General features: G+C 36.4%; 1 protein-coding gene across 4 annotated transcripts in view; it reads left to right on the top strand.

The window, feature by feature from the left end:
* Positions 1-23248, top strand: part of AP3S1 (adaptor related protein complex 3 subunit sigma 1) — a 28788-nt gene extending 5540 nt beyond the window's left edge. The window contains exons 4-8 of one of the 4 annotated variants that reach the window (XM_048290486.1): positions 4827-4880; positions 7750-7821; positions 12708-12815; positions 15766-15807; positions 21961-22047. In XM_048290486.1, coding sequence (XP_048146443.1) covers positions 4827-4880; positions 7750-7821; positions 12708-12815; positions 15766-15801 — 270 coding nt within the window. In that variant the 3' untranslated portion in view covers positions 15802-15807; positions 21961-22047. Of the gene's footprint in view, positions 1-4826; positions 4881-7749; positions 7822-12707; positions 12816-15765; positions 15808-21960 lie in introns of all 4 variants that reach the window. The other 3 variants (XM_048290484.1, XM_048290487.1, XM_048290485.1) reach the window with 3 other exon arrangements.
* Positions 23249-25323: the final 2075 nt, after the last annotated feature.

Below are 25323 nucleotides of genomic sequence, written 5' to 3'. Positions count from 1 at the left end.
GCACCAGGGGAATTGAGGTCGGTAGGGTGGGGATTGGTCGGGAGAAAGATGATCCATAAGTCTAGGTTCTTTCTGTATCTGTAATAAAGGCTTGACAGTACAGATTGCTTAATAAGATAACTGCTTAATAGAACAGAGTGAGAAGATGAATGTGGATAGTAAATCTTAGACCCCTTCAGATGCTGGGCATGCCACCTTCATGTGGCACCCAGTGGAGCCCAGGTGGATTTTCCCACAGTGTCTGGGGCAAAGCAGATCCTGTCTGTCTCTCCCTCTTTTAGATCTTTGAGCTACTGTATAATTTCCTCACAGGAAAACAGCTCTTCCTAAAGGATATTTTCAGGAGACCTTCCTGCTGCAGTTTGAGATCGTGGTGAGGCCATGCAGGTGACATGTTCCCTGGTAACTTGTGAGAGCTGCCTGCAGGCTCCTCTGTTACAGTGAACTGTCTGAGTTTATCCCTCAGCCAAGGAATTTCTGCAGCACAGCCTGCAGAACACTGGCCTGTGTCTATTCAGGTTGTGTTACATGGATGACTAAACCCTAAACGTGCAGCAGTCTCTTGGTCAGGATCAGTACATTCCATTCCTAGAGTTGATCTTTGCCAAGGACCTCATAGGTTATAGATTATATTAAGAAGATCCAGGCTGCTCAGCCCGGTAGGGCAGACAGGGCCTGTTCAAGATCACTGACTCCTCAAATACAGTGTCTTCTGCAGATCTCCCAGGTACGATTTCATAGAACCATAAAATATACTGAGTTGGAAGAGACCCATCAGGATCATTGAGTTCAATTCTTGACCTTTCCCAGGACATCCCAAGAATCACACCATGTGCCTGAAAGCATTGTCCAAATGCTTCTTAAACTCAGGCGGGCCTGATGCTGTGGCCACTGTTTAAACTGCTAAATATGTCTGCATCAACCTTGTAACAAGTATCATGTCTGGTAATATGAACGCTCTTAGGTCAAGAGGCCTCTGACTAAACCCGTGATTTTTTTCAACTTAAAACTTGCAAATAAACCATTCCACCAGTGATCGTTAGTGAGCTCAGATGTGGCAAAAAATAGTTTCAGACCATGAAGTGATTTATGCCATTGCGTAAAATGCATCTCCGTTTTAGGTATATATATATTTATAAAACACTAAGTATAACTTCCTGTTAAGCCTTTCAAAAGCTTGCACATCAAGAGAATTGATTTATTATGTAAGTAAAATCCATCCTGAGACATGGGCCTGTATCTGTTCATTATTTCACTGTAGAAGCACTGTGAGTCTCTTAAGGCCTCACAATTCTCTGCAGACCTTTCTTGAAGCTGCATAGCTTCTCACAGGCACCTCCTCCTGTTCAGCACTCCAGTGTTGCTCTTCTGGACAGTAGATCCAGAAGAGTGCCTGTGTGGGTAGCAGGGAAGGAAACTCCTTTCTGGATTTTTGTATCATCTTTGGTCACAGAACATTCTGCAATATCTGAACAGTGCAGCGTTAACAAGTAAGGTACACAATGGCTGTTCATAGCAGTTTGTTGTACAGGGTTGCTTAGCTGCCTATTGTGTAGTGTGTCTTCTTACTTGGAAGTGCCAAAATATTTATGAACAGAGAAAAAAAGCATATTCATACATAGTACAACCTAAATTGTACGTTCAGGTGTTGAAGCAAATTGCTTGAGCTTGCTGCTGCCTATAGTTACATAGCCCTCAAACTTCTTTAATTAGAGAATTTAAACTTTTCTCTAAATTGTGTTGCTTCTTGTACCAAAAATACTTCGATAGAGTTTAATCTCCTAGTTTTTGTATTTCACATTTTTTTCCATAAATGCCTCAGTGTTGAATTACATAATTGCTTAAAGGAAGCTGAAATAATAAAAATCCTATTTCCATTTGTAGACATACTTTATTTTTCTGACCTGTATGATTTTGTTTATAAATTATACAGTCTCATCACAGTACCTACAGCTGTTGAGGATTCCAATTTCTCTTAATCATTGTAATTCAACCGTTTGATTACGTTGATTAATTAAAGTGATTAATACAGTGATTAATTAAATGTTTTTAATTTCCAGACTGGCTCAGAAGAAGGATCTGTTTAATCCTCTTAGCAGCAGCAATCAGAATTAAATGTATCTTATAGTGAACCTCAGAAAGTTTATTATTACATGCCAACCCCACATGCAATGCAGACTAACAGTATATACACACCCATATCGAGTCAAGCAAATAAGCTTTGTTTTTTCCTGTGGAGTGTTGAACCATTTTTATACATCTTTGTTTACTGTAGTTCAGAGATAACACAGGTAGGAGTAAGACATCTGGACTTTGTGATGAGTCATACATATAATGAATTGTCTAAGTAAGTAGATACATAAGGGACCAGTTTATGGTGGAAAGTAAACTGGTGAAAGGAACCTCGAACTCGGTATAGCACTTCAGAGGTTTCTGTCTTGTAAGCGGAATAAATGCATAGGAGACTAGATTACATATGGCAGTCTGCAGTTCTTTTCAGCATAAAGTTTTTGTTGTAATACTTAAGATACTTTTGTGAATGCCACTTATCTCACCATTAGGTCAGAGCTATTTCACGGGTAAGTCTTCTTGACACAGACTTGATGAGGATGCTGTATGCATTACAAGTCATAGACTCTGCCTCAGATTTAATACTGTCTTCAACTTGGATTTCTGTGTTCCAACACCTAAGGCAAATCCACATTGTTAATTTTTGACTATTTTCTTTCTTTTTTTTCTAAATGTAAACCCAAGTTTCTTTTTATTCTGTTTGCTTACTTGGATTGGGAGAGATAGGTCAGCATCTGTGCTATGCTTAGGTTTTGCAGTCCTTTCGATTCAGTGTAAATTCTGTCATGCTATTTTAGAGTCTTCATGTTAGCCTGTGAAGTCTAAGATTTTAGTGCATGGAAAGAAAATATGTGTGAAAACACAACTAGCTGTGCACTGCCATAAGGAAAAAATGAGGGGCATTTACAGTGGTACCATAACTATCTTATGGACCAAAAAGCCTATGTCAGCTCTGAGAATTTTTTAGTATTTTGGCCCATTGTTGTACTTCGAAGACATAGCAAGCAGCGGGTCTGTGAGATCAGTATTCCACGGGGAAATCTATAGAGCCTTGCAAGATGATGATGTTCAGTGAGATGCATGTGGGAAATGCAGTGCAGTTTATGTTACGTGTTTTTCTCAGTTCCTAACGATAAAGGATCCTGACCAGAGATGCTTTTATGCTAATTAAATAAAAATGGAGAGGCATATCACTGGGATGAGAACTCTCCATGGGCAGATTGGATTGCTTCTGTCCTCAGGTTTACCATTCCTGTTTAGCTAAGGAGGAAGAAGGGGATATTCTTGGTATGAGTTACTCCTGTTGTTTTTAGCTCATCTTTTGTACCTGCTTTTGTTAGTATTTGACATTATCCGTGCTCAGATACGTTTAATTGATTAGGTGTTCTGAGTTTTCTGCTACCCTTGTTATCTTCCTAATACTAATGTATGATTTATTCCTTTTTTGTCTTATTTGCTTATTTTTAAAATAAGCCCTTCATTGTAAAGGTAATGTTTTATGTTTTGACATAAGGCTGAGTAGAGGGAGCTCCTGACTTGTATATATCCAACAAAAATTTGGTATTTTGTTTCATACGCTTTGTGCTCCCAGTGTGTATCTGTCTTCTTTAAAGCATATCTCTTGCAAAAGAAAGGTGTGGGGGTTTTCCTTTTTTTTTTTCCCCTTATGTTTTCTGTTTGCTTACATGGAGATGTGCATGGGTTTTTCTTTTTGCCATAAAAGGTTATAATTTCAAAAATTAAGCACAAGGGGGAGCTAGTAATTCATTGTGCATGCATCCTTATTTTCCTGATATTTGACTCAATTATTTATGTTACTCTTCCAGTAACATCACAAGGTGTGTCTGAGCTGATGTGTGTGCACAGTGTGTGTGTGTGTCCCCCAAAACAATTGATGTGTTTTCTCTTCTGGTTATTGATCTACAAGTCTGCAGCATCTGAAGTGACCACTGAAGTACTTAAATTTTAGCACCGTTTGCCATAGCGTGCAATTCATTTGACTCAACTAAAATTCTGATGAAAATGCCTCTAATTTTTTTTACCATTTCAGTTATGGAAGGCATCTTAAAATAGGCCAAGGAATGTTAGTGCAAAAAATCTAATTTACCTTAGGCCAGTATTTCAAAAGGCCATTTATAATAGATGTAAACCTTGTCATTTCTGGCGTTACTCTGAGTGAGCTCGCCATCATGAGTGGAAGATGGGGGAAATTTCCGAAGTTTCCATGAGGAATCCTTAGTCAGTGAAAAATCTCTGTGAAGAATAGTCAGTGCCAGCTGATTTCCCTTAGATTAAAAAATATTTGTTGTGCATTACTGGTCATGCATTGTAAGCAGAGATTTGTGAGTTCATTTAGTGTGTGGTGGGATTGCTGTGTAATAGGTAAAGGTTTAGAAGTAACCACTCAACTATGAATCAACTATTGCTATAGAAGCTTTATTTACTGGAAGAACGTCACAAAAAGTAAACTTTTGTGTTGTTGATGTGTGAGCATACACTCTGCTGCTGAATATGTATATCTGGGGGGGCAGGAGCATTTTTAGGATTTTTGAGTTGGCTTTGTTTTTAATGGGTTGCTTTGTTTTCCAAGGAACTAGACAGATGTTGAAGTCAGAGTGTGTGAATTTATGTGCAAACTTGGTGACTTATATGAGAAATATTTTCTTTCAAAAACAGTGACAAACTTTTACCTCTTGTAACTAAAACCGTTGGACAAAGGTTGCATTTACACTCTGTTTCCAATCTTCTTCTTGCAGCTAATATCAAACAGCACTGTCCTTGTAACTGCATTCTCCTATGGTGCAAGGAAAGTAAGAGAACATCTTTGGTCATTTGTTTTGCTGCACATGTTGTCAAATGTGTAGTTTTTTCTGCTTAACATACAAGTTTTTTTGTTTGCTCACATCCCTTCTTTATAGAAGAGTCTTATTACCACAATGAATTAACAACTGCTAGAGTAAAAAATCCCTGCTTTGCTTAGCTTCAGTGTAATTTAACAGAAGTATATTCATTTTCTTAGTTAATCTGTCACCAAACATTATTGTCTCGAGTCTGCCTCTGAATATGCTCTATGTTCCTAGTTTAAGTGACAGATTTGTATTTTGGTATTGAAGAACAGTCCTTGTTTTAAACACATGGAACATCACTTAATCTGTAGTTCAACATTTTAGAAACATTAATAGTAGAAGTAATAGCAAGGGCAGGGTGTCATTCTCTTTTACAGTGTGAGCAGGATCTGAAGACCAGGGATTAAGCTATAAAAGTAATCTTTGTTGATAATGCAAGGTAGACAGTTGGGAACGGCTGATGTCAAGCAGATCTGTTTCACTGGGCCTGTAGGCATAAATACATGTCTGTATGAGCAGGACTTTGGTCCACAAAGAGTGGCGTTAACATCCAGGTGGTGTATGGTTAGCTATGGAGTTCCCCAGAGCTCCGTGTTGGGGCCAGGCCTCTTTAATATCTTTATCAGTGATGTGGATGAGGGGTTTGAATGCTCCTTCAGCTAGTTTGCAGATGACCGTGTGCTGGGTGGGAGTGTTGATCTGCTGGAGGGATTCAGACATGCTGGATTGATGGGCCAAGGTCAATTGTATGAGGTTCAACAAGGCCAAGTGCCAGGTCCTGCGCTTGGGTCACAACAGTCCCTGCAGTGGTACAGGCTGGAGCAGAGTGGCTGGAAAGCTGCCCAGTGGAAAAGGACCTGGGGGTGGTCATTGGCAGCATCTGAACATGATCCAGCTGTGCCCAGGTGGCCAGGAAGGCTATTGGCATCTTGGCTTAGATCGGCAACAGTGAGGCCAGTGACTGTCCCACTATACTGGGCACTGGTGAGGCACATGCCTCAAATCCTGTGTCCAGTTTTGGGCCCCTCACTAGTAGAAAGACATGGAGGGGCTGGAGCAAGTCCAGAGAAAGGCAGTGGAACTGGTGAAGGGGCTGGAGCACAAGCCTACATGGAGTGGCTGAGAGAGCTGGGAGTGTTTAGCCTGGAAAAAAGAAGGGTTGGGGGGACCTTATCTTTCTCTACAACTTCCTGAAAGGAGGTAGTCGCTTCAATCTCTTCTCCCAAGGAAGAAGCAATAGGATAGGAGGAAATGGCCTCAAGTTGTCCCAAGGGAGGTTTAGAGTGGATATTAGGAAAAATTTCTTCACTGAAAGGGTTGTCATGCATTGGGAGTGGGCTGCCCAGGGAAGTGATAGAGTCACCATGCCTAGTGTTTTAAAAACATCTAGATGTGGCACTCAGGGACTTGGTTTAGAGCTGGATTTGGCAGTGCTAGCTTACCTGTTTGACTTACTCATCTTTAGGTTTCCAACCTAAACAATGTGGTCTGTGTCAGAACATGGTTTCTCATTCCTATTTTTCTGGGCTTAGGCAATTTGAAATCTGGTGCCTCTCAAATACTAAGATGGGGTTCCTAAATCATGTGGAACTGAGAATCAAAATGAAGTGTTTATCTTCCATATTGCTGCTTTAGGATGTTTGAGTTTAGAATTGAATAAAAAATTGCATACAGTGACAGCTTAATAATAATGTTAAATACATATTGTGACAAAATGGCTTTGAAACATATAAAACTGATAAAAATTTCCAGCAAGTTGCAGTTTATTTATTCACCGTTAATAAAAGATCAGTAAGTTGTCACAGAAATTCTTTTTAACTTTGAAGATCCTAAGCTCAGTCTTATATTTAACTTAGAGAGATCTTGACATACCTACATCTGTAGGAGTTATCCCTTGCACAAGGGGAACTGTGCTTACAGCTCTCTGAGACTGGAGTCTTTGACAGCACTCACCACAAGCATGTGGTGATTGGCATTCAGGAGCTTCAGGACTGCAAATACCATCATAATTTTGTTATCTGGCCTAATGGGGACTGGGTGCTGTTGGTGTACCAAAGTATGGACATAAATACCAAGGAGTCTGTTACAGAAACACCCAGAGCAAGGTGATGTACAGGCCGTATCTGGCAGAGAACGTCAGTGGCTGGAGTTCAGCAGCTGCTTGGATTTTTCTGCTTTACACTTTTTTTTTCTGGATTCAGAGAGGAGTTATTTACCTGTGTATAAACTGCTAGACGTTTCTAAATTTATGTGGTGATATATATCCTGGTTGACAGGATCAAGAGGTGTGACATTAAGACAGATGCCTTTTTCATTCTGAATTCAGTGGGTCTAAATCAGGTGAAAGCTGTGTACTGCTGCTGGAAGCAGTGATGCTGAGAGTTAACAGCAAAATTAACATTCTGGTTAACTAGGAGATGCCTGCAATGTAGTAATTGTTAAAAATAGTAACAGTAATGGGGAAAACAGTTTGTTTTTTTTTCTTAATAATTGAGTTCTAATGAAATGGGAAGGAGTACTTTGAATCACAGATGAGAAAATTATAGTGTAGGTTATGTTACTGGTTTTTCAAGATGTGTCTGTTTTTTAAAACAACGTGACTTTTATAGCAGTTTTAACCTGAATTTGCTTGTGCATACAGTTTTGCCCTCTACATAGATAACATACTGTTGACATAATGTTAACCACATAATTTCTGTAGATGCCTTTAATGCCTTAAGATCTGACCAGTCTTTAATTTCTGTATTTGCTTTTCTCAAACCTCACGCCTAATGGAACTGTAGAGTTTTTGTTAAAGATTGACCTTTGGCTTTTTTTTTTCCCCTCTTTGCAGGTATTTGTGGAAACACTAGACAAATGTTTTGAAAATGTCTGTGAGCTGGATTTAATCTTCCATGTAGACAAGGTACTGTGATGACATCCTGTAATATTTTTATCAAGTAAAATGTTTGGTTCAGCTGATGCATTGTATTAAATCCTGCCTTCCTTTCCATAGAAGGATAATGAAGCTGGTGAAGGGTACAGATAGTAAGTTTATGGGGCATGGCTGAGGGAGCAGGGGGTGTTTAGGAAGGAGAGGAGGACACTCGGGGGGAACCACTTTGCTCTCTGTAACCGCCTGAAGGGAGGTTGTAGCAGGATGGGGGTTGGTCTCTTCTCCCAAGTAACCATTGACAGACAAGAGGAAATTACCTCAAGCTGGATATCAGGAAGAATTTCTTGAGTGAAAGAGTTGTCAGGCATTGAGGCAGACTGCCTGGGGAAGTGGTGGACACACCATGCCCAGAAAGTGTTCAAGAAACAACTGGACGTGGCACTTAGTGCTGTGGTTTAGTTGACTTGGTGGTGTTTGGTCCAAGGTTGGACTTGATGATCTTGGAGATCTTTTCCGACCTTACTGATTCCATGATTCTGTGATTTAATAATCAGTGAAATCTAGACCATTTCTGCTAAAATACTACTTTTGTGACTTGAAAGCTGCAATTGAACATTCCTTTCTGAGGAACAATAAAATAATACAGGAGATTTGCATAATAATATTGCACATAAAATTGTAAAATGCAAGACATCGGAATATTCTTAGAGTAGGAATAGCTTCAAGAAGTAATGTGTTCTCTTTCGTTCATGATTAGCTTTTATACAACTCAGAACTGAAGTTAAGTGTTTTCCAGTTAGGGTTGGAAGTTGCCTTTCATGTGCTATGACTATTTAAATTTAAATGCTGTGTGGATCTTTCTGTTCAAAATCTCAAACAAACTTTGTTTGAGTATTCCCAGCTATAAGAAGCAAGTATTTTACTTACTAAACTAGTTTTGAGAAATGCTGTTACTATAGTCACCTGTCTTTTAGAAAGCTTTGACATTTCTTGGTGTAATATCTAAAATGCTGAGAATTTAATATACAGAATTTATTCCTTCAGTTGCATTTTGTGCCTACTGTTGCTTTCTGTGCAGTCACCTTTCCCCATCTGTGAACATCGTTCTGCATTCACAGCAAAAGATGTCAAAGGAAAGTAAGATAGAAAAAGTAGACTAAAAATAATAGCAAGTTACCATTTCAAACCGACTCAGTTTATTTCAAAATCAGGAAGTTCTTTTGGAAGCAACACTTGCACCTTGACCAGAAAGGGAAACGCAGATTACCTACAGTGAGTGTTTAACCTATACTTTGTTCATGAAAAGTCATTAGGACTTCTAGTCTGACTGGAACATGTTGGATATTTCCAAAATTACAGATTTAAGTACAAAAGAGTTTATGAGTGGTTTATATATTGGCTTCTGAGCTTAAAGAACAAAAGTACTGCAGTCATTTTGTGGGAAAGAGTTTGATCTTTAGCTGAAGAATGCTTTGGCTGATACGTGTTCCAGGCTGTTGCTCTGTAGCATGTTTCATTAAAGAGTATTCCTTAACCTAACTTTATATACAAAATATTTCTAATAAAATGTAGACAACTTAGGTGCTTCAAAATGTTAAATTTCTTGAAGAATGTTCTACTTTGTATTGGATATGAGATGATATTTCTTCTTGAAAATTACATATCAAATGGATACTAGAATTCAACTGTTTAATTTAATTTACTAAAAATCTGCCTGAGAATCTCATTAGCTGTTTAGAGTAGAGTTTTCAGACTCTGAGGAAAATGTGAACCCTAAATACTAGTTCAATATCTTAGTAAAAATAATCCATTTTCACAACAAAAGTCCATGAAACCTTGAGTTCAAAAACTCTGAATGTGACATTAACCAGTGCAGTGACTTTTGACTTGAGCATAAATGAACAAAAGAATACAATATAGAGACATGAACTTCTGTAATTATGCAAGGCTGCTACCAGCTCTACAGTAGCATTAGTTGTGCAGCTGTTACTAATTTGGTGTCATCTTCATTCTTCCTTTTTTTTCCCTCCAATTAAAGTTCATCAGTATTCTTGTAGGTGCGAGAACAAAACAGAAGATGTATCTGTGAGAGTGAAATTACAGTGTTAAATTCTCTTTAAACTGCTGATAAGGTCACCTTGTCAAGAAGCATAATGCACTGAGCCTTCAGAGTTAATGCGTTAACTTTCTCTTGTCAGATATTTGTGGCCTGGCTTGTTAATATATTTCAAGTGTGCAAAAGGGAAAAATAGCATCTGCTCCTGTTTGATCTAGACAGTCCTAGTTTTAATGGGTGCTTATGTGTGGGTGCTGTTTGGGGTGAAACCTTTAAAATACTTGTATTTTGGGTGGTCTGGTATAGAGAAAAGTGGGGATTGGCTAACTTACTTGAATGAGAGTTGTTCTGTGTCTTCAGTTCATGGTGGAGCTGTGGAAGGTTCCTTTCTTGCAATTCTCTTGTGAGACCTGCCTAAACCAACATTTTTTCTTGTAAAAAATTATGTGGCATGTAGAAGAGTTGAACTATGCCATCGCAACAGCTGCTGCCTCTTTAGTAACATTTTAATGTGGTATTTCTGTAAGGAAACATTTATGTTCATCAGGCATTTATAATTGTACAACGCTCAGCGATGGCTTATAGTAACCTGGAGCCAAGACAGGTGCTTACTCAAGAATATTGATGCAGTATGAGAAATGCATTTGGAGAATGGAGTATAGGTGGGAATGAGCGTTTCTAATGTGCTGTAGCAAATGAGGACTTGGGGTGTTGGGGAGTGTAGTTTGTACAGGAGAGAATTTAACTTCTCTTTTAAAGATCATCTGTATTACAAGCAGCCAGACAAACTTGCTATAGCTGGAGCAAGACATTTTCACATGTCCTGTGAGTAAGGAGGAGCAGGTTTATTTCAGTCCTGCACTGACTCCCACACTGAGTCCAAGAGTCTAATGCTTTCCGATGGAAAAGGCATCACTGAAAGCTATTATACAACTAAAATAATAGAATACATTCGGTTAGGAATGTAAGGGAATACTTTGCGTTTTTTGCAAGTTTTTGGCACATATTGAAATATCTCTGGGAGTATCATGATCTCTTGCAAGAGTTTATTATCTAACCGGAACAGTGAACAGTCCAGAATCAATTTGCTTGAAGACAAGAAACTGTGTTTGCCAAATTTTCCTGGGAGAGCTTTTTCTTGGTACATTTCTTCCTCTTAAGAGTATGCATTCATGCTTTTAGAGAGTACATTGAACATAAATAGGAAGCACTCTTGATTTTTGTAAAAACACTTTAAAATTGTTATTACAAAGCAGCCATTTCAGATTTTAAGAAGTTGATGTTCTCAACAGTCAGCTCCCTTTTGGAATATAAGATGGCTAGTCATTGTGCCTTCAGTCTTTCACTTAAATACTGTTTTGAATGTACTATTGAAGTGTATTTTGCACTTCATTGCCACTTAATGCTTTTTTAGTTAAGATTTTGTTGTTGTTTCTTTAGGAAAATAATGAAATAATTAGGAAAATGATTTATTATTTTTTAATAAGAAAAAGTAAACACAATAATGTGGTTTTGTACATTTAATATGTATTTGCAATCAATTTGCAATTTGAAAAGAAAAAACAGTTACTGTTTATTTTTATCATGCTGCTGCTTGCATGTGAGCAAACATATTTAAGAGAAAGGAATCAATGGATTACAATAGTTACATAACTCTTATTAGAAAGCTGTGATTTCCTTTCATATGCAGATTACAAAATAAAAGTAATTATATTCTGTTACTTAGAAAACCATCCCTGTAGAAGAAAATGGGGCAAGACAAAAGGGTTAAGGTTCTTTAAAGCCATCTATTCTTTCAACATTTTTGAATACCATGTAACATTAAATTTGTACAGAAATACACTTAAAATTTATCAGGGAAACAAATGAAATTTTGTTTTTTAGGTATGGCACAAAACCAAGAACTGTGTTTGTTTTTGATGTACTTACTACCTCCAGGTTATTTGATTTAGAGATTTACTTCTTGACCCACGGGGAAATTGGGAGACTGTCCAAAACAGTAGTTAGAATTATGCTTTTGAGATATCAGATTGGGCATGTTTATTTCTGAAAAGTAGAAAAATGCTCCTTGTCTTCAGATTTAAATACTAATACAGGATTAAAGTATTATACATTACACAGTAACTCTGGATTTTTACTAGACAGTCTGCAGAAGGATACTTTTTTAAAAAAGAAAACCCAAAGCACATCTTTAATATGGTGTGAATGCAGACTCTGAAGCAGAGATTCATGAACCAGGGCTTTCATCCTCAAGTCAGGGCTGCAGGGAAGGGGGATATTTAAACATATCCGTTTCAGTAATATCCCCAGCTGGTTTATGTGCTCCTGCAGTTTGAGTCCTGGCTGTGAGTCTTAGCTGTAGATGCTGAAGACTCCATATTGATGGCGTAGCTGAGGAATGTCAATTCTACTTCTAAGCCTAATCTTGGGATCCATGGTGGGTGAGCATCACAGTCTCTTCCTTCTCAGGTGTAGCCCAAAGTAGTGTTTACACATCTGCTTGTGAGCAATTTAAGTCTTGTAGGACCTGCTTCCTAGAGGTGTTACTTCTGTTGATGCTAATTAGAACTCTAATAATTGGAGAGAAAGTGGGAACAAAGAAAGAGGAATGTGGAAGTTTCTTAGCATTGATGAGTAGTATAGCAGATGATTTTGTAATGGAGCTGTGGACAAAGAAGTTACTGGAGAAAGGAACGTGAAATGATGAGCTTTGTTCCCGAATGGCTTTAGATTAATTGCGAACATTAATTAAGTGACTTACAGAATACATGTTTCCCTGTATTGAGGTACCTAGATACCATCTTTCCAGACTGTATGGAGGATATCTTGCATTTTTACATTCTCTTTTGGTCTCTTTTAGGTCCATAATATATTGGCCGAAATGGTCATGGGTGGAATGGTTTTGGAGACCAACATGAATGAAATTGTCACTCAGATTGATGCTCAAAATAAACTGGAGAAATCTGAGGTAAGAGCGATGCACTGTGTAGTTTCTAAGTTAAAAACAGGGTTGTAGTAAATGCATGCTATATAATGCTCTTTGTCCTTCATAGCAAACTAAATAGTGTAAGCTGCCTGCTTGTAGTGCCAAAAATTTGCAGTGTATCTAAGGGTGTTGTACCTTTCATCATAAGTAATAACTGCTTAGTTGCTGCTGATTACTTTTTGCTTTTTGTATCTAATAGCATTGTGCACCATTGCTATTAAGATACTTCTGTAGTTCTCTTAAGTTTCTCTTGCAGAAAACCTTTTATTTCCAGCCTACTTGTTATGCTGGACTAGTGAGTTTAGCACTTAAATAAAATCAGATAAAGAAACAAAGTGTGTCTTCAAAGACTACATATTCCTGTCTGCTAGTATGCTTCTAAGCCCCTGAAATGAATAGCAGCAGTAATAGTGCAACACAAAAAAATAAATTGGACTGAAATGGACTAGATAGAATTTAAAGCCTAGTTTTAGACACTTCAAAGTAAATACGAATTCTGCAGTTTTGGTAATCTGAGCCTTTGGCCTTTGGTGAGTGAAAAAATGATAATCTGTATTTGCCCATAAAGGGCCAAGTGAGGGATCACACCTGAGTTGTGGGAATCCCTTTTCAGTTCAACAATTTTTGAATTTGTGTTTAGGAAAGACATTTAGATTAAGAAAGCATCTTAGAATTACTTTATCTTTGATACAGAATGTTACTGTCCCTTTAATGTTGCCATATGTGCTTTGTAAGCCAAAATGCTGCTAATATATCTTAAATGTTAGCTAAGTCTGTATTGGATTCTAAACAATGAGAGTAATACCAGAGAGGAACACATCAAAGCAATTATGTAAGTTTCTAAACAAGCCTTTGCTTGAATTGGAGACTTTAGTTGAAGTCAGCTGAGTAGACTGAAATCTTACAGGTGGCATAAATATGAGCTAAATGACATTTTAGAAGAGGACCCAGAGAACTTCCTAGTTCTAACTGAAGTGCGATAAAGAGAGAAATGAATTTTTCAGCTTTTTTTTTTGGTACAATGTATACTGTTCTTCTGATTCTGCAGTCTCATGCTGTGCCATCTCAAGTTTTTTTATTACATTTAACTGTCTGTTTTGCACAACTTCCAAACTATATCTAAGAACAGGACCACAACATATGAAAAACAAGAAAAAAACTAGGTATGATATGATACAGTACCTAGCAATAGGCATCTGAGAAGATTCTATGGTAGATTTTGAAGATGTCCAAAATGTTAATTTTAATATTTTTCTCACACTCAGAATGAAACATTGATCACAAGAGATGAATATTTGGAGTTATTCTCATAAATTTTTACTATATTTGAATAACTTCTGTATACACATATTTTTCTATTTGATAGAAGAGTAGCCTAGTGTTCCCAAAAGCTGAACTTGATGAGCAGCTATGTTTTACCATGTATTATGTACATATTGGTTTTATCTGAAAGCATGTAATTATGTAAATTCTGTTACCAAATCAACTATAGACCAATCTCTGACTAGTCTTCTGAAACACATTGATTCAGTGCAGCCAGCTGCAATAACTTGCTGTTTTCCATTATTCATCTGTAAGTCATTCTTTCTTTTAAGAACTTTTAGTATAAAAGTAGATGGGAAAAGATCTGAAAACAACACACAGAACTTGAAGTGCATGCAAAGCAAGTAGGAACTTGTTAGTTTACATTCAGCAATGAATTATAGAAGGTACAGAACTAGCAGTGATAAATTAAAACACTTGGTGACTGGGATGGAGCAGAACATTTCACACTCTGCTCTCCACAAATACTTTCTTTTTCCTTAGTTCAGTGACTATTTCTTTTCAAATTTAACAGTTACTGTAATGCTGAGATACATCACAATGCCTGGTAATTATTTTCTCAGATCATTAACCATTTGTTTCATGTATAGCCACAGAAATTTCCTGATTGCTCTTTCTTTTCCTTTTGTCTTTTTGATCAAGAATGTAAATCTTCAGTATGTCTTTCCTGAACACATATTTTCAAGACACAAGCAAATCCATGTAAATCAAAATAAGTAATAACTTCATAAATTTTGAATGCTGGTCACTAAGAAATCAAAACTAGTGGATCTTCTTAGTTTTCTTTAATTTAAAAAAACCTATTTTTGAAATTTAGAAATTATTATTGATGTAGTCCATAGTTTATAGGAGTGCCATCTGTGCCCACAGCACTGTTGCTTTAGTCTCTTTGGCTTTTAGACCACCATCATAGTTCTTGCATTTGCAAAGCAGTTACTTTCAGGTTAAATTGCCTTTTATTTTATAACTGAAATTATGAAACTAATAAAGGTGTAACTGGGTTACATTTTCAGAAATACTTCAGTTTTTGTTGTGCCCATCTGGCTTTCAGTAATATACAAAATTTAGCTATTTGTCATCAGGTATTTGTTTAGTTATGCACTAAGTTTCTAAACAGGCTTTCAGTTAGAATTTAGTGAAAAAAGACTGAATGTATTTATTAAATTCACATATGTTTGAGCAAAATTATCCACTCGAAGAATTTGTTAGTATTTTCAATAGAGATTAATTAAACCACTAAAAGGGAGTCTCTAGCTTTGATTTGTGATTCAGCTAATATTGCTTGGATGGGCTACAAAGGAAACTATTTCTACCCGGAGGAATGTTGTCTTATATGCATTTCCCTACCTTTCAGTTTAGTCTTTTATCTGTGAATGGATTTCTGGTCAATCCTAAAACCAAAGAATCACTGTGATAAAGGGAGGGAATTCTTTGGGAGAGGGGTCATTGGGGTTTTATTCAGAGCCTCTGGAAGTATTGTAGGTAAACCTGGGCTACCTCTTCTTTATTTGGAGTGTTCAACTGCGTGTGATTTAGACTTTTAAGTTGGGCCTCATTTTTTCTGAACCTCCTGATCTTTTCTGGCTCTTTCCATTCTTCTCTCTTACAGACCTTTATCTTTCAGTCTCCCAGACAGGACAGGTAGACAAAGGTATTGCTGACTTTTAGAAAAAAATGTACTTTTAACAAAAAGGGAAAGCAAAATGATGTCAAAGGCAATAAATTATGTAGGCCAGACTCAAAAATTATGTGTAAAAATACCCATACTAGTCCTTGTAGCCTACTTTTTGTGCTAGTTTCTTGTAGTTCCCTCATCTTTTTATTGGCTATAGTGTATTTTACTAGCTTTTCATTGACATCATATTTTTTATTTTATTTCTCTTCCTGCATTTTAGAATTTAACTTTTCTTTGTATCATTGTTAAGAAACAAAGGAGTATGAACTTGTGTGAATATTAGCCAGAAAACCCTGCAAAATTAATGTCAGTAAAAAATGAACACAAAGATAACAAAATAAGATACGATGACATAATAGAAATAATTTCTTTCTTGGGAGAATTTTGTCCCTGATAATCTGAAATAAGTAATACAAACTCTTCTGCTTCACCACTTAGTATTTTCAGATAGAAACAAAGAACTTTTACCTGCTTGCAAAGAGAAGTTTCAGAATCAGCTTCAGGTGAATGAAACATTAAAAACCCCACCACCAAAACCAACAAACTGAAATAGTTCTATATATAGAGAATAAAATTATCAGTGCAATTTGTAAAGATGATGTAGAAATACTGAAGTTGATCATCCAACCTTAAGTATGTTGAACATAAAATGAGAAGGGCTGTCAGCGTGTACTCAACTTCAGGTGTACATTTACTGTCATTATAATCTGAATGTCTGGATTTTGCTCTAAGATATCCTGGTAACTGGAGTTACTGAACATGAATGTTAACATGAACAGAGAAAGGAGAAGGAAATTGTATGTTTGAAGTTCACTTTATGGTCAATGTCACCTGCCATTTTGTTGTTTGAAACATTAGTTTAACTCAACAGTTTGAATGTCAGTCAGTGCTAATGGCAGTACTTCAAAATCAATTTCCACTTGTTTTAAGTCTCTGTGTACCCAAACTGCAGGTATTTTAAGCAGGTGGAATCTTAAGTTTATTTAATTTATGAATAGCTTTGCTCTTTACTTTTTATGTGATCTTTCTAGGATAGAGTACTGTCACACCATTAAGATTGAACAACTATAACTCCACAATTTGATTTAGTAGCAATAAGTTGTAAAAGCATTAGGTAAATAGTTTTTGGTAATATGCAACATTTTAACCTAAATTTGAAGTATGCTACAGCTCATGAAGAAAATCAAGGACACGACCTTCTTCTGCCTAATATGCTAACACTTATAACATACAATCTGTATTTCATTGGTAACACTAGGGAGCTTGATTTCAGGTTTTTGGTTTGGTTTCTTTTTTTTTTTTGTTTTTGCTTTTCTTTTTGTACAAAGCTGCTTTTCTTTTTCTGTGTTCTGCTCACACATATTCTGTTTTTATTTTTGGGTCTGGCAATGAAAAACAAACAAAGAAATAATTAATCATTCCCATCCATTACTCTTTTCGTGATTCAAGTGCTTAAAATTTCTAAGAGTATGTCTTAAGTCTTCTTATCTGTTTGGCCTCATTTTGATATACTTGCAGACTTCATTTTGGTTTTTCTCTAATTACGTTCATTTATTTAACCTCATAAGCAGGGGACATGATCATTCCTTTATATTATGTATTGCATCCTTTCATGATTTCATAACCCTGCTGCTTTGAAGTCATACTTGTTCTGAAAAGAAGCATAGCTATGAAACACCAGCAGCAGAGAGGTCCTAGTACCTCTGAAGTATCTGGAAAAGGGTGGCTTATTTTGCAGAGCATTAGCCTTCATTATTTTGTTTTCCAGTAGGCTGTGGGTTTTTTTATATATTTATTTTAGTGATAGCTAGCTTTGTGTAGAGTTATTTGGGATGACAGTTGGGACATTTTTATTTGTATATGCATATTAACAATGTTTGTGATGTGCAATACTTTTCCCAAATGATCTGAATTTCTTTTTGAAGAGTAAAACAAGGTTGCTGGGATCACTTTGATATGAAGTTGGGCATTCTAAGAAAGGGTGATGATAAGAACAAAGAAAATTGATTCCTATAGTGATTAGTAATGACCTAAGTAAATTAATGACAGCTTATGTTTCTCACTTGATAGATTAGGACCAGTAGAGTAAAAGTCCTGTTATTAAATATGTCTATTTCAATCTATAAAATAGTGTCAGTTTTTGCAATAATGGAACCTAAAATTTTAATATGCAACATTTCAACATTAAAGCACATCCCTCAACAACAAATGAAATTGAGAGTAAAAGCAGCTGCAGCAAAACTGTGGTGTATTGGCTTTTTGTTCTATCAGCTGTATGCAATTTGTATTGTCTTTCTGAAATTGCATTAATTATGTCTTAAGAAGTTTCAGTTTCACTTGTTTGAGTCATTTGCTTGCTGTGACAGACAATTCATCATTCACTGCATGTTTAAAGCTTGTTACGTGTTTTGTTTTTTCAAGTGAAACAGCTTTTTCTTTGCACATCACCAACTTACCTGCTGAATTATGCGATAAAAAAGAGGAGAAACTTGTTGAGTTCAGTGTTGCAGTGTAAGCTGTATTAATCAGATGCCTCTAGAAAACTCCTCCAAAGCACAGGGGGCTGAACATACTTACTTGTAGTGCCGTTGTGTTTGTAAATACAGGTCACTTCCAGTAAAAGAAATGGAAGGACTGTGTCTGACATGCTAAAAAGCAGTGCTAAGGAGTTCAGATATAACTGTATTTGAATTGTGTTAGTTATCCAACTTGGGAGTTCAAGTGCTTTTCAGTCATTTTATCCATTAGACATTTTTTATGAACTGCTCGCTCTCTCTTAGAAATGCTGTGTAACTGTGTTGTGCTTGATAGGGTTGACACTAATTGTGCTAAATAGCATTCTGCTATGCATTTTATGTATCCACTGTTCTACAAACTCACTTAATACAGAGAATTACAGAAGAGAATTCAATAATAGTTTGAAAGTCTCTGCTCCGGCGTCTGATAGTGAAAGTTAATCTCGCTGTCAAAAAAGAGGTAATCTGACAATCACAGCTGTTTTGTCAGGGATCTTCACTGATCCTGATCCAGAGTGGTCCTCATGAAACGTGACTGTTGGAGTTGTGACTGTGTAGGGGGTGGAAGGGCAGCGCTCATGTCAATTGTGGTATTTTTAATAATTCTCAATTGTGTCTCCATTGTATCCTATCCCATTGGGGCGGGAGGCAGGGACTGTAAGTCTGTATAAAGAGGATAGTTGCAGGTAGGTAAAAATAATGACCAGTTATACTAAAAATGTTGTTTGTCCATTAAGAATAAACAACTTCCATTAAATTAGGGTAAAGAATCTCCATCCTTGTCACCCAGAAAGCACATCTCCTTTGAATTGCCAGCCATGTGCTACCCTGTCCATCACTTACTTTATTTTTCTGATTTCCCATTGTTTCAATTGTGAATTGTATAATTTATTTCTTTTAATTAGTATTTTCATCTTCTCTGTGGAAAACAGTTTACATTGCCCTATTTTGCTTAATGAATTTTTCTTCCATTACTGCAAATAGAATTTAAAGGATTAAAAGCATTTATTGTTTTATCCAATAGAACTCCACTGGTTGTTACCTCTTGATTTAAAATTAGTATTTCCGAGTTCTCAAATATAAAGGACAGTGTTGGGCAGTTTCATGCCTTCTGCACTATTTTTTAATAAATGGGAAGAAATTGCAATGTCTAGTACTGATCCTTTAACTTATTGCAGATTCAGGGATGCAGATTTTGGATACTTGCATTTCTTAATACTGTTAGTGTTATGTCCTGGTTTTCCCCTTTAAGAAAATACTGCTATTGAAAGAGCCTGTGAAGTGAATGACCTGACAGACTTGGTGATGTTAAGGGAAACCAAGGTAAAAGAGGGTTTGAAAATACTTTTTTGCACCTTTTTAGTTTTATTTAGTCTGTACTTCTGAGAACTGATAATCTGGGTTTTGTCAGGGCCAAAATGAGAGCAGATTTGGTTACATTAGAGATTTGGTTTTCTGAGCTTTTTTCTCTGCCCCCACATGCTTTTCCCAACTTTGGCATGTCTCATATAGGAGAGTTTGACAGGGAAGATACTGTTAAGAGATGACTCATGGCTTTCTGGTCTTTGTTTCTTCTTCTGGGAATCATGCCACGACTGAAATCTAGGGATTTGTGATGCTTTAGCCTTTCCACATAAAGGGTTAGTTCAAAATCAGAAACTTTAATTGGTTTTATTTTGACTTGGGTTATGTTTTTGAAGGGAGAAGGAAGAACAGTAGGTAGGATTTTAAGTGAAAATCTTACATTAACTTGAATTTATATTTATTTGTTATAAGAGAGCAGTAAAAGGGAGAAAATTTTTTTTCATAACCTTCAAAAAGTAGAGTTATTATCTGAGGAGTGTGTGGGGTGTCTGTCTCCTTTTGTGCAGTAGACCTGGTGGAAGTCAGATGTACTCCTCAGTAATTTTACCCTGCAATTGCAATGAATTTCAGTGAAAAACAACAGTCTGAAAAAGTTGTACTTTGAGCAGTAGTCACCTACCAGTGCTTTTTGATAATCAAATATGACACCAACTTCTCAAAGTTTTTCTTGTTTCATTTTGCTGTATTTCTTGTTCAGAAATACTTTATCTCCAAATGCGCTGATTTCTTCAGTCTTTGACAAATCTAAAATAATTCTGGATTCCATTTCTACAGGTTTAATATTTTTTTTAAGCCAATTTCTAGCATCTTGCTTTGTTTCTTGTGGATTGCTCCTTTTTACTAGACCTGCAAGATGCCACACTCTAAAACTAGTAGTTCTGAAAATGACATTATGGTTTTTATTGGTTTTGAATATTTTTAATATTACTTTTAAAACATCAAAATAAAAGTTAATTCTCTTTACATATTCAGAGAATTTGGAATATGATGTCTTTTTCTGCTAATAAGATCTCTTCTTTTAAAAATCTTCAATGCCTTTTTTTGTTCTCTTGCAAAAATAAAAATTATTTTTACACTTTTGTGGCAAGCCTGAAGTAAAACCACACTGCAAATTCTAAATTCACATAGAGGATCTGAACTTTTAGAAGAAACATTTCTGTATGTAAAATGAATAGTATGGTTTCTTCACAATATCAAATACACTAACACTTACTAGTCTTTTTTTAATAGTCTTTAAAATAACAAGGTTTTGAATTGGTACTTTCAGAAGGAATAGGGAAAGATGATTTTCGGTATGTCTTCAGGCCTCTGAGCTATAAATTGTTAGCATTTCATGATATACCTTAGTGTGTAAACTTGGCAGCTACTTTATCTAAAAGCAGAATTAAATGGAAGCCAGTAATTCTGTACTGTAAAACTTGCATGTTTATACAGAAAGGCTCTAGCTTTGTGTGCAGAGACTGCATGCAGTAGAGGACTCTAATAAAAAATAGGTGCTATTTAATTTAACAGTTTAATTTGGCAAAAGTGTGTTGTTGTGTTATGCTGAAGGGGATGCAGATATGTTAGTGTATAATTAGTAACTGTGGGACAACACATTATTCTAGTTTGTCAGTAGAAATGATCTGTCTGCATGCCCTTCATTACCCACAAATGCAGGGTGTTTATGCTTTTCATCTTAGGCTAAGCCACTTTGAAACCTATGTGTGTGTATATATATATATATCTGAGTGTATATATATATGTATATATATATATATATATACATACACACGTGTGTGTGTTTGTGTGTGTGTATCTATTCATCGATTTGACTGACATTCAGCACCTTGTTACTTTGAGGTTACGTATTCTGAACCTGTAACCAATGTTAGTCACCTGTGAGCCATGTGAACTTTTAGAATAGGTAAGAGACAAAGACAGCACGTTGGACATCCAGCCCCTCGAGATTGTCTGTTCTATAATGTGCACATTACACGTGCTCGGATAAGCCTCCTGTTCCTTCCTCTCATACTTTTCCATCCAGCTGACATTACATGTTTTACCATATAAAAAGGAATATGTGAACTGTTTTCTCTTTCTGGTTTAATATTTCCAAGTAACCCATTTCATTCCAAACACAATTACCATGTGGTTTTTCTAATTGTGTAACCATGGCAATACTTGAAAAGTTAGTTGTCTGTGTATATTGCTGGTGAATATTCTTGTGGCTTTGCCTGACTTGCATTTTTCCTCACTTTGTATACAGGCTGGTTTAGCAGGAGCTCCAGCCCGGGCTGTTTCAGCTGTAAAGAATATGAATCTGCCAGAGATCCCAAGAAATATTAATATTGGTGACATCAGTATAAAAGTACCAAACCTGCCCACTTTTAAATAACATGGCTACTCCAGGTAATACCAAGGAAGAAATGTAATAGAGATTTACTGCGAATTGTTTACTAAATAAACATGTCTAACTTTTACTGTTTGGATAAAACTCAAGGTACTGCATAGACATAACCTGAAAAATCAGTGTGTGGAGTTGAATGTTGCTTTTGTCTTGTTTGTGAAGTTAAAGGAAAGGGGTAGTTCCATGTGATTTCTAAACTACATTCCTATGCCCTTGCAAGGCATATCACTGTGTCTCGGCTGCTGCAGTATTTTGGGGAAGTACTTAAGATGTTCTTTACTTTGTATAACCTACCATGCTGAGGTTTTTTGTATATTCACCAAAGTCTATAATTAGTGCGTTCTTTAACTACTTCTGTTTGTCATGATTATTTAAGTGCAAATGTTGCATGAAAACATTTAACTCATGTTATGTTTAAATAAAATCCTAACAAACTGGACTTCGAAATACCTGTCTTTTGAAGTCTACTATTTGCAATAAGCCACATTATTTCCTATTCATGGAGCCAGTTGACTATATATAAATACTGCTGTAGCAGACGTTGATGTTGTAGTTTAATCTCTGAAGGTCTTACACAGGGGTATTGTGCTGAACATATTGGCTCTTTACATTTCTTACAAAAGCTGTTCATTATTATTCTGGAGGAAGAAACTGCCTTTACTGAAGATCTGATGACTTTTTTTTACGTATGGATGTTGATACTTACACAATCTGATAAACTTTCACTGGTGGTCTGACTTTGTTTTGGGGAAAAATGGGCTCTGTAATTGCTCTGTGCTGTGAGAAGCACAGAATGGGCTTAGGAGATTGGACAGCTCAAACCTGTACATGACAGTCTATCAAATAATGTGATAAAGAAAGGCACACTGGAAAGATAAATGGGGTTATTTTAATAGGGCCTCTGTGCCTGGTGACATTTGTGATTCTTTACTTTGAGAATTAGATTTATGAGACACATAGTATTGTCAAGACCTCAGAGAAATCTAAGTGCTATCACCTCTGCGTAAGTTGCTCAGCTCTTAAACTCTTCTGTGATTTAAAAAACATAAAGGGGGATAGTTATTGTTTTTTATAATCATGCTCTTAAGCTCTGTGTGATGTATAAGTCTGTTTAAATGAATAATAAAAATATCATTGGGATACTTAAGAACTCCTGCAAAGCTTTTTTTTTCCTCCAAAAAAGTATTTAGTTGATACTGTTTATGAAAATGCAATAATATTGTATCAAGAACAACACATTTCAGGACTAGTCTGAGAGGTCCTGCATTACTTCAGAAATTTAGATTGGATGTAAACTAAGTGTTCTTTTCCTTTCAGTTGACTGTTAAGACATAATCTATAGGATGAACTTTGAAGCACATCACATTTCCTGTTTGCTCAATAGTAATTAACATCCTTTAGGAGCATCTGAGAGAGAAAAAAAGAGAAATTACTTTTGAAGAAGAAAATCTGATACAATGCAAGGAATTTTAATGTATTTCTTAAGATGGGGGCGGGGGGAGAACATCAACTTTGTGTATATTCTTTGTCTTACATTTAGTAAACATCAACTAACATATCCTCTTTTAAAAATGCTTTTGAAAACAGAGTTGCTCTCTCCATACCTCTCAAAAAGAATATTTATTCTTCCAAATCAACTTTCTTAGGTTGAGGCTTCCAAAAATTTCAGGTGGGGTTTAAGTAATAAACTGCCTCTTCATCATTTTGACCAAAGAAACTGAAGGAGTAAAAGATGCAGCCTTTTTTTTCCCCATGTGAGGTTCCTTAGTATTCCCAAGTTGGACATCTTAGCTAGTACAAATCTGAAACTTGCTATTTCACCTGCTTTTGCCTACTTTTGTTTATCTTCTTAATGCGTGGCACATGTGTCATTCAGAGTAAAGATGTTGAAAGTTTTCCTCATTGTTCCTCCTGTGATGATATAGTTAGTTCTCCTGCCAAAGGAGGAACGGGACATTTTGAAACATTTGGTACTCTGACCTACAGAATGTTCTTTGTGCTATTTGTGAAAGCAACTCAAAATTTCAGAAATTCTTCCAAGTCCTCTGTTTTTGTCTCACTTTCTTCCCTTTCTTTTCCAGGTTTGTAAGCTTATGTAGTTAAAACATTTTTCATTCCTTGCAGAGAAATATTTTCTGTCTTATTTGAATGAAACACCCAAAAGAAAATGCCTGAGATGCATCTTGACGTGAAGCATATTTCAAGTTAACTTCTCACTTCTCACCTGTCAATAGCCAGCCTGTCTTTAGTGAACTAGGTCTTTGCTCTTAACAATTATATGGCTATTCTGAACTCTTTAATTTTAGTTTTGTGGGTTTTATTACTGTTGTCTGTGCTGCTTTTCTCTGACCTCACCTGTCTTCTGCCAAAAGGCTTTTTCTCTGGACAGCTCTTCCATAGATACCAGGCTTTTCACGAAGCTTCTCTGTGACTAGCCAGCAGATATTTAATGTGAGACTGTAGCTCACAACTGGTGCTTCCTTACTCAGAAAATCCTTAGGTGGGAAGAAATACTTTATCAGATTTTTCACAGTAAAATGGCACTCCTTTCAAGGAGAAATTCTCATCCATACAAAAGCCTCAATGGTAGTACTTTCCCCTTAAATAAACACAGAGGCTATGACCACGTTGGCTTCCTTGGGGTAGCTGAACCTGTCTGCTTGCCACCCCTTTGCCAGAGGAATATCTTTAATTTGCCTTTGGAGGTACTGACCTCTTACCATTTTGTTTGACACTGCTGGGAAAATGGGATACTTGCTTAATAAAAATTATGGAAATAGTATCCTTTCTCTTTACCTTCTAAGGCTTGCCTTGTGTTATATTCAGATATTCATAGGCTTGCCACAATATTGATCTGCTTTTGTTTTTCACCTTTATGAGAATGCTGTGCCTTTTGAATTCTTTCTCCTGTTTCATCAGTTTCCTCTCAACAACTGCTTAGGATTTAAAATGGAAGATGTGGGATCTAAATGATTAAGCTCCTGATCATGAATTTAAATGTTTTTAATGCTTTTATAACAGAGAAAAAACACCCTTAGCAGAAATAGGTGAGCAGATGTTGATGTTTATGTGTGGATATATGTATGTTTATATGTGTATGTAACATCAGTCTTTTGCTGTTAAAAAGGAGAAAAGGTCATCTTGAGTCAACCTTCAGCTGCAGAAGACAGGCAACTAATTTGCAATACTCCACATCCATAGGGCCTGCCTTTTAAGTGGTGT

This window comes from Corvus hawaiiensis, chromosome Z (assembly GCF_020740725.1).
Source record: "Corvus hawaiiensis isolate bCorHaw1 chromosome Z, bCorHaw1.pri.cur, whole genome shotgun sequence".
Lineage (NCBI taxonomy): Eukaryota > Metazoa > Chordata > Aves > Passeriformes > Corvidae > Corvus > Corvus hawaiiensis.
This window is presented reverse-complemented; position numbering and strand designations above follow the sequence as displayed.